Source organism: Octopus bimaculoides, chromosome 2 (genome assembly GCF_001194135.2).
Source record: "Octopus bimaculoides isolate UCB-OBI-ISO-001 chromosome 2, ASM119413v2, whole genome shotgun sequence".
In the NCBI taxonomy this organism is placed as follows: domain Eukaryota; kingdom Metazoa; phylum Mollusca; class Cephalopoda; order Octopoda; family Octopodidae; genus Octopus; species Octopus bimaculoides.
This window is the reverse complement of record NC_068982.1, coordinates 110360315-110370845: the sequence shown is the minus strand read 5'-3', so window position 1 is coordinate 110370845 and position 10531 is coordinate 110360315. Positions and strand designations below refer to the sequence as shown.

Here is a 10531-nt window from a genome sequence, read left to right as displayed (position 1 = left end):
AATCTCCATTTTTACTTTATAGTATAAAACTAAAAACTTTCTGTTGTAGTGCTGTTTAGTTTAGTTTTTTGTTTTTGCTTCTGTACTTTTTCATTGGATTACTATTTCATGCTGGCACTCAAACTTCAATCTATCCTAGTGAGATACACTATTTGGATAACACTAAATGAATATATTATTATCTGTAGCTAGCTCTTTAATATTCCCCCGCATTAAATAGGTTCATTAAGGCAGCAAGCTGGCAGAAACGATAGCACGCCGGGCAAATTGCTTAGTGGTATTTCGTCTGTATTCAAATTCCACTGAGGTCGACTTTTTCTTTCTTCCTTTCGGGGTTGATAAATTAAGTACCAGTTGTGTACTGGGGTCGATCTAATTGACTGGCACCCTTCCCCATAATTTTGGGCCTTGTACCTACAGTAGAAAAGAATGTTTATTACCTGTCATGCTGACAATGCTGTAATGTATTTTATTAGAAAAATGTTTCACTATAGATGGCATAAAAATAGCACAGTCCCTATCAGATAAGGTAATTGATTTTTTTCAAAAATCCATTCAATTAAAAAATAGTTTTGTCAAAAATTTCTTAAAGTTTGTTCAAAGGTTATCTAAAGCATAGAAAAAGATAAGTTTTCAAAAATTTTTCTTAAACTAATTTTGATTTATTTACAAGTCTTAAGGAAAATCACTTTTATTATAAATTCAATTGAAGTTTTGTTTAAAATTTTAATTTTAAATATCTTTCTGGGTTGAAATATTTTTCTCTGAAAATACTGACTTATTGTAACAAGCTAGTATTTTCAGTTTCCTTCATTGTTTAAAAGGAAGTATGATTAGTCTTTGAGTGTTACAAAAATATGTTATATATTTATTTTTTATATAAAATCATTTAACACTTGAATGCATCTTATAACATGATTTTTCAGGAGAAAGATCATTGGAAGAAATTTGATGTTACGTGGGATTTTTACAATCGTCATTTGTTTCACTCTATTGTGTATACAAATCCATCTATTCAAGACAATTGGCCAGCAGTACTGAAGCAACTGAAGTAAGTATTTAAACGAAGCATCTATTACTTATTTTCTCTTGGATTCTATACAACACTTATTAATCATTTTTCATTTGTCTATTTCTCCATGCTGGTATGGATTGGACAGAAACTTAAGGCAGTATTTCACTACTGTATATGTTTTTCCTGATGCCAACCCATTCCGTTTTTTTACATTCTGCTGGTCTTTGAAAATACACAACTACAGAGTGTATTTTTTTTGCAGGAGATGTGAGGGTGACATTTTGCTCAGATGGTGTCCTACAAAAATATGGAATGTAAACATTTATGTATGCAAACCCACGCACAAAAGCATGTGCACACACACACACACTGCAAGCTTCCATATAGTTTCTGCCTCCTAGTCCCACTCTCAGGACATTGCTTGACCTGAGGTTACTTAGTAGAAGACAACTGCCTCAGGTGCCATGCAGTGAGACAGAACCTGAAACATATAGGTGCAGGCATGGATGTGCAATTACAAAGCTTGCTTCACAACCACATCTTTTTGGGTTCTCTTCCACTGTGTAGCATCTTCAACATGTCTTCTACATTAGCTTCAGGCTGACCAATGCCTTTTAAATGAAATTTGGTAGATGTAAATGATATGGATGCCTGTCATGTTTTTGTACAACTGTTTGTTCTGTGTCTTTAAATTGACTTCACTTAGCTATAGCATGTTTGTTACAGCTCCCTTAATACATGCAGTAGTTCTGTGGTTTTGATGTGTAAGACCAGTGGAATAAAAGCAGCTTACTTGGAAAATTAGTAAGAGTTGACAGGAACGGCATCCAACCTTAGAATACTGCTTCAATAAGTCTTGTCCAGCACATGCCAACATGTGAAAAATGGGCTCACAAACAATAATGGCATGTGTATGAGTGTGAGTATGCATATGCACACACACTTGTATATAGTTGTTTGTTTGTTTAGTTCAACATTTATTTTCTATGCTAGTGTTCTTGGTCTTGGTTGGGAGCTACTGCAACCCCCTCAGTCAAAGGGGATATAGTTTTACAAGCTGCATGGCAACTTCACTATAATCATCATCATTTTCATTTAACGTGGGTTGTCCATGCTGGCATGGGTAGGACGGTTTGGCCAGTGCTGGTAAGCTGGAAGGCTGCACCAGACTCCAGTCTGATTTGGCATGATTTTCTATAGCTAGATGCCCTTCCTAATGCCAACCGCTCTGAGAGTCTAGATATAGAAATTGCTTTGTTATCATATGGTTTTATGTTCTGCCTCACTGAGATCCCATAGGTAAGTGTCTTCAGCTACAGCCTTAGTCTGACTAATGCCTTGGGAGTGGAATTGTTAAATAGAAACTATATAGTAATGTATTGCATGTGTATCTGCTTCGTTGTCACTGCTTCTTCGTAAGTCACCACTTGAGTAAAAAATTATGCCATATTTACATACTCTGTGGATAATGCGTCATATCATTTTGGGTTTTCAAGAACCAGAATAAAGAAAAATCTCTTACTTGAACAACAGGTGACCTTTGATGACAAAGAACAGCTGGCTCTAAAATTCTGTCTCAAATAAATCTTTGCCCAATCTGTGACAGCTTGGAAAAACAGGCATAAAACAAATGCGTGATTGAAAGCACAAGCTGAATTATGACTTAATTCATGAAATGAAATAATTAATACAGAACTTATAATTAAACACTAATCTAAATCATGGTTTTCCACAATGATTGAAAACTTTACATTGATTGAAAACTCTACATTTCTTTGATTTAGTGTCATTTGTCTTTCCTTATGTTTTATTTGTATTTACAGTAAATTAAACTCCTGTTCAGAAAGTCTTTAAAAAAGTTTTTGCTACTAAACTTTTTTCCCTCAAACAATTAAAATGAAAGTTCTTTAGGCTGGTAACTTTACCTTTAATTTAGCAATTGCAGTCTGTATAATAAAAGCATGGGGATATAAATGAATTATTTGTTTGATATATCTTGAAATTTAAGCTCAATACATTTTTTTATAGTTCAACTGCAACAACTGATGCAAATGGTGTTGAATCCTATCCTAGTCTATCTGACCGTAGCAGTAAATTTGGAGAGGATATGGAGAAAGTATCACTCATGTGGAAATGTCGGCAAAAGCTTATTGCATCATACAATGATGAACAGGTAAGTGTTCTTTTTAGCTTGCTGCAATGCACATGCTTATTAAACTGAACTTTACTTTCTTTTCTATTTATTTGACTTAGTATTTACAAATAGTAATTCTTTGTTTAAAAAGTTTTAAAAAATATATGATCAGATGTCCAGCGTAATTATATGCTACTGCATGTTCCTTTTTTGTAAAGCTTAGGTTTCATCATCATCGTCGTTGTCGTCGTTTAATGTCCACTTTCCATGCTGGCATGGGTTGGACGGTTTGACTGAGAGCTGGCAAGCCAGAAGGCTGCACCAGGCTCCAATCTGTCCTGATAAAGTTTCTACAGCTGGATGCCCTTCCTAACACCAACCACTCCGAGAGTATAGTGGGTGCTTTTTACGTGCCACCAGTACAAGGGCCAGTCAGGCTGTACTGGTATCGACCATGCTTGAATGGTGCTTTTTACATGCCACTGGCACGAGAGCCAGTCAGGCGGCACTGACAGCGACCACGTTCAAATGGTGCTCTTTATGTGCCACTGGCATAGGTGCCAGTCAGGTGGTACTGTCATCAGCCACGACAATGATTTCACTTGCCTTAACAGGTCTTTGTAAGCGCAGTTTATTGTCCAATGATTGAAGTATACTCTTAAATGGGCTGGTTATGCTGCAGTGGCATAGGCCATGGTTAAGGTCTCACTTGGCTTGCCTGGTCTTCTCAAGCACAGCATATCTCCAAAGCTCTCAGTCAGTCACTTGTCATCGCCTCTGTGAGGCCCACTGTTCGAAGGTCGTGCATCACCACCTCATTCCACGTCTTCCTGGGTCTACCTTTTCCACAGGTTCGCTCTACTGCCAGAGTGTGACATTTTTTTCACGCAGCTGTCCTCATTTACATTTTAATAAATAATTTGTTTGAACTTCTATTTCTTTATTATTTCTCTTTGTTGTAGACATGATTTAGCTTTCATTGAAATTAACATTTTGTTATCTCAAAGTTATGTTTGTACACACTGACAGTAGCATTCAATTAAATTTATCAACTATTTGATGTTTATACTAAATATAATTTCTGTTTGTAAAATTTTGCTGTCAACATATTTATTTTAGTTACTCCTAACAATACATTTTGAAAAGTATTATGCCACCCTTTATACAGTAGTCAGCATTAGGAAAGCTATCTCTTTTCCAAAAGTATTTTCCAAAACAAATAGAATATTTGCTGATCAATACATAAGTGTATACTCAAATATCCTGTCCATATAATACAAAGCTTGTAAAAACGATGAAAATGTAGGGGATTGATTTACTCGAGTACAATCTATCTCTTCAATGTGTGATCAGAGAACTGTATTTCACTAATCTGAATTAAGTTTTAATAGTGGAAATATATTATTCCTAAAACAAAAATGAACTGACTTTTCTGGCGACAGAGCCCATATTTTGGAATCTCTCTAATGCTATTCTAGTTTTTTGTAATGAATACACAAAATATTTCTAATGAGGTGAATGATATTTTACTTATTTTCAAACTTATTTTAAAACTGTATTCTTAGAGTAGCTGGAACACATTTTTAATTAGCAGTGTTATTTTAAAAATTTCCAGAACAATAATTCTTGAAAAAGCAATTTTCTCATCTTTTTTTCTCACATTTTGTGTCTAATTGATATAACATACACTTGAAAATCCTTTTTCTGTTTCAATTACTATGCAATTAATTTTCTAGCAGTCACTGAAAATGAGGCATAAAATACTTGCTGAAGATTGGGAATTTTTCAAGAAACAAAGGAAATTACTTGAAAAGAGTGTGTCTGAAAATGCTGATAGTTCTGGGAGGTTTGTATGTACTTAATATTTGCTTTACTCAGATTAATATTTTCCTTACAGAATGGACCATTTCCAGTCTCTTCTGTATTGCAGAATTAGCTACATACTAGTCTCTAATCTTTGCTCATCAGAAATTTTAATTTTGTTATTTATTGCATATGTACCCCTTGAAAGTATATTTTGACACCTCATCTCCACCATCCTTTCTCCCTTTCCTTCTATGGTAGTCATGCATCTTCTATAAATGAAGATACCTGTTTCTGTCCTATCAAACTTTCAATGCCTAGTACAAAATCACCTTCCTCAATATTGCACTTGCATTCTGTCAAGAGGTTTTGTCTGAGTTACTTGGTGACCTCACTAATTTTGTTGCTATGAAAAAGGCAGCCATGTAGAGACCATGCCAAAGTAGACATTGAACTTGAACACAGCCCTTTGACTTGTCTGTACCTATTGAACCTTTCAATCCGTGCCAGTATGTCAGATGATGAGGTCTACAATGCATGATTTGTTGAAGTTGCTTCCATTTTAGAACTTTCATTCACATCACCAAGTTTATTGATTTTTTTTTTCTCTCCATCATTTTGTACAAACAAGTTTTTAGGAAAGTTTTGTATTAATTGTAATAATACTTTGATTGCTTAGCCATTTAGAAGTTATTCCCTGAGTGTTCAAGAAGGTTAATTAGTTAGAAATGTGTGTTGGAGCTAATTACTGTTCTGATAGTTATGTAAATATTTGGAAACAGTTATCTTATCCTGTCTGTTTTTCTGTTCCATTTTTTTTTAGCTGCTTATGTCATGAAAATTCTTCAGATCATGTAAATATCTGCTGTCAGCTACCAAGTGATAAATGTGAATCTGCAGTCCCTCATCAGCATCTTGGTTTTCTGCATGATTCTAACTATTGTGTGGCAGATGTTAGTGCTGCCTCTATATCCAGTACAACGTCTAGTAGTTGTTCCTCAAGTCCTGTGATTGATTTAGATCAGTTACCACTTAGCATAGATGAATGTTCTCAGCCTCTTCAGTAAGTTATAAGCTTATCCTTTGATGATTATGATTTTTGAAGTTATTTTTGAAGACATAGATTCAATAGCCATAATATTTAAGGCTTTTTAGTTATTTCACTTCTATTATAGTTAATAAAAGGTGTTTCTTAGTAAAGATTATTTATCAGACTAGCTGGTTTGTTTTTAACATGCACTGGTTGCATTTCTTTTTTCTAAATTAGACAATTAAACACCATTTTTTAAAGCTCATTTTAATAGATAATTCACTAGATTTCAAATACAAGTTAATTTTCTACATTTTAGAAATAGTTTAAATAACTATTGTTTTTAATATTTTTTTTCAGAAATGGTGATGCTGAAAATAATGATAGTCAGTCTGATATTGATGAAGATGAAGTAATAGATGATGAAGATGGAGAACACCACAAAGGAACTAATTTGGGTTTAGATAATGCTAATACAATTGCACAGATGACAAATGGAATATTAGATATTTCCATATTTTCATGGGAAGATGATAAAAAACAAAATGGTTCTGCTTTGGATGGAACTGCTGAAAACTGTGACTATCATCGTTATATTACTACAAACTCAGAAAAACTTGTGAGTATAAACAGCTTGATGAGCTTTTCATATATGATCACCAGTCGATATTGCTTGTAAAAATATTACCCAACCCTTAAATTTATTTCATATTGATCATCATCATCATCATCGTTTAACGTCCGCTTTCCATGCTAGCATGGGTTGGACGATTTGACTGAGGACTGGTGAAACCGGATGGCAATACCAGGCTCCAATCTAATTTGGCAGAGTTTCTACAGCTGGATGCCCTTCCTAACGCCAACCACTCAGAGAGTGTAGTGAGTGCTTTTACGTGTCACCCGCACGAAGGCCAGTCAGGCGGTACTGGCAACGGCCACGCTCAAAATGGTGTATTTTATGTGCCACCTGCACACACACACACACACACACGCACAGTGGAGTTATTCTTTGTCTTCTTTTGAATTTTTGATTAAAACTTTTTATACTGTTTTATATCTCAGTATGGATGGAGGACTGTTGAAGCAATTGTTGTTTAGGCTCAATCAATCCTAATAGAGGATTCGATGAAAGGCATTTCATTTTTGTTTTTATCAGTCATTACATTACACATGCTGAACATTTACTTAAATGACAGTTTACTTTAAGGTACTTCAGATTTCATCATACACTGTATAATAATTTCTAATTATCCTTTCAATATTTACTGCATTAAATATGTTAACACTCTCGGAGTGGTTGGCGTTAGGAAGGGCATCCAGCTGTAGAAACTCTGCCAAATCAGATTGGAGCCTGGTGTAGCCTTCAGGTTCCACCAGTCCTCAGTCAAATCGTCCAACCCATGCTAGCATGGAAAGCGGACGTTAAACGACGACGACGACGACGATGATGATGATAATTTAACTGTTGTTTTCTATGAAGATGGGTTCCTAAGTAATTTATTCTCTCGAATTGATAAATTGTTTGGTGAGATACAGTTCTGGTTCCAATTTTACTATGGCTTAGTAACTTCTTGTAACAGTTCCTTAGCGACATTTATACATCAAGGACAAGCAATATCTAATTTCTTGCCTTAAAAGTTCACTTGACACTTTTATATGGTCCAAGTAAATTGGAACTATGCAGTGTTTTTAATGTTTATCAGAAGGTCTGATTTATCTCTTAAGGTATTTGTTTTCTATTTGTCTTTCCTCTTCTTTACATTTTTTTTATTCCTGAAACTGCATTTAAAAAATTAATGTCTTTGTAAATGTCTGACAGAAGTGTTTATTTTCTCTTCTTCAGATTAAATCTGATGACAACCAGTGTCAGTGTCACTTTTGTTTACGCCAAAGAGGGAACACTGTTTCAACTTCACTACCTCAGCATGTTCCTATTCTCCCAAGACCAGCACATCTTCATCTTTATCCACATATTCATGGACCTTCTGGCTTGCATGGCCTTCATGGAACTGCTGCTGCTGCTGCTGCCGCTGCTGCTGTGAATGGTGGTGGCAATACTGGTTGCAGTAGTAGCAGCAGCAGCAGCAACAATAATACTAACAATAGCAATATTAATAATAATAATGCAAATGGTAACACAAGCATTGTTAATGGAGGACCGTCGTCTCATGCACGTGCTATATTGCAACCTCAATGGGATGTTGAAGTTGTACAACTTCGACAACAACCTAAATTTATTATCTCACCTCAGTCAAAGTTACCAGTACAATTGGTGCGTTCTAATGCTACTGCATTAACTGATCATGAACACACTTACCAAGGGGATTGGGAGAACACTCAGTTGTACCCTAGGTTATTACTTGATACTCATAAATATGATGAGAGCATAAATGGTGAGTTACTGCCATGTACGTCATCGCTTGTCAGAAGTTCATCATCGTCATCACCATCATCATCATCATCAGAATCAGGGTTGCCTTCCCAAGGAGCTGTGATCGAAACATTGCCATCTAATCATCTCTCATCTAGCCTTGAATCATCTTCAATTGAAGTGCAAGTTACGGTGCAGCAAACTGAGCTTCTCCAACCACAAGAATCCTCACAGCAACCATCCCTCCCCTTCTCTTCTGCCACTCCTTCATCTACATCACAATCTGCAACAACATTAGTGTGTAGCAAGGTACACAAGTGCAACAATCAGAATGGTTCCATTAAAAGCCATTCGTGTAATCGTCCAGCTACCCTTGGTGGAAACAGTTCATCCCATAATGAAAAGGTTCACAACCAACACTGCAAGAAGTATGGGGCTAACACAGGAGGTGCTGAGGTGAGATATTTTAATTTCATTGTCATTTTTATTTGCTTTTTCCACAAACTTTTTGTCCCAAATTATTAATGTCTAAATTACTTCTACTTCAGATAAGTCCAAGAAATGCCAATATAGTCAAAGAAGATTCATCTCATCAGTCTCGCAATTATACCAATGCAATGCTTGGTCAGTATTCATGTACGCATAATAATAACAACAACAATAATTTACGTAACAGCAATGGGCATGCTTACCAGAATCCTGGTACAGTTGATTCTGGCTTGTGTGTAAATGCTGTTCCCATGCCAACCACGTTGAATAATGTTAGTGTGGGTACGTCAACAATGTGTACAGATCCAGATTGTGTTGTCCACCAAGAAGATAATGATGACAGTGTCGATGATAGCTGTTCAGAGCAAAGTTCCTCAACCTCCACATCGAATCAAAAGGAAGGAAAATATTGTGACTGCTGTTATTGTGAATTCTTTGGACATGGAACTGTAAGTCAACTTTAATGTTGTAACTTTGTCTATTTTCATTTTCTAAGTACTAATGACAAAAATAAATGCATTGTCATACTCCTTGTAGATATTTGAAGACAGACGTTTCTATTTGTGTTTTCTTTATTATTATTACGAAATAGTTATAAAGTTAACTTCTATTTTTCCATGAAAGCATGGGTTATTTGAGGTGGGATTTTACAGCTGAATGCTCTTCCTGTACTAATCTTTGCTTGCTTTTCAAGTAAGGGATTTTCATATTTCTGGAAGTGTTTGTAAACACAGATTGACCAGTCACAATGTGGTCATGGAATGACAATGTCATTACCATTTTGCTAAGCATGGATTATCCACATTCTCATGTGTATGCTCACACACGAAAATGGATGTCTACCAAATTCACTCACAAGGCATAAGTCAACCCAAAAGTGCCACTCAGTGGGACGGCACCTTGTGCAAATAAATATGCCATTGTATGCTTTTTAATCATGTACAGGTGTGGCTGTGTGGTTAAGAAGTTTGCTCCTCAACCACATGGTTTATGGTTCAGTCCACTATGTGGCACCTTGGGTAAGTGTCTTCTATTGCTCTGGGCTGACCAAAGCCTTGTGAGTGGACTTGGTAGGTGGAATCTGAAAAAAGCTCATTGTGAGCATGCGAGTGTGTGTTTTGTCTTGATATCACAAGATTGTTGTAAATGAGTGTCGTTGTTGTACAAGCAGTGTCATTCGTTTCCAATATTCTGCAAAAACAAGTCTAGCCATGGGGGAAATATTATCTTGCTTAGAAACAGGTGAGATTTGGTATCTGGCCATAGAAAGTCTGCTTCAGTAAACTCCATTTGACCCATGCAAGCCTGGAAAAGTAGACAGTTAAATGCTGATGATGATTAAAATAATTACAGCGTGGTAGACATTATAATCCAAACACATGATTTCAAATCCAATCACTATCAAACCAATACAGCTCTAGAACTCGTATGAATTATTTGACTAAATTCCATTAACTAAATACTAACTAAATACATGTCTGCAACCTATACTGAGTGATTTTCTAATGAAGTTTGTTCATGGAAATGTAGAGATTTCATTGGCAATATGAGGTTCACATTGAAAACCTGCCCATCATGATGAAACTAACTTCTGGAAGTACTGCATTTGTGTATATTATATGTGTGTGTGTGTGTGTGTGTGTATATATATATATGTGTATATATATATATATATATATATATATATAT

General features: G+C 35.6%; 1 protein-coding gene across 3 annotated transcripts in view; it reads left to right on the top strand.

The window, feature by feature from the left end:
* Positions 1-10531, top strand: part of LOC106884310 (protein FAM193A) — a 79420-nt gene that overhangs the window by 61313 nt on the left and 7576 nt on the right. For 2 of the 3 annotated variants that reach the window (XM_052978608.1, XM_014935631.2), the window contains exons 6-12: positions 927-1051; positions 3044-3188; positions 4886-4995; positions 5776-6015; positions 6343-6601; positions 7826-8809; positions 8902-9291. In XM_052978608.1, coding sequence (XP_052834568.1) covers positions 927-1051; positions 3044-3188; positions 4886-4995; positions 5776-6015; positions 6343-6601; positions 7826-8809; positions 8902-9291 — 2253 coding nt within the window. The remainder of the gene's footprint in view (positions 1-926; positions 1052-3043; positions 3189-4885; positions 4996-5775; positions 6016-6342; positions 6602-7825; positions 8810-8901; positions 9292-10531) is intronic. The other variant, XM_052978607.1, reaches the window with a different exon arrangement.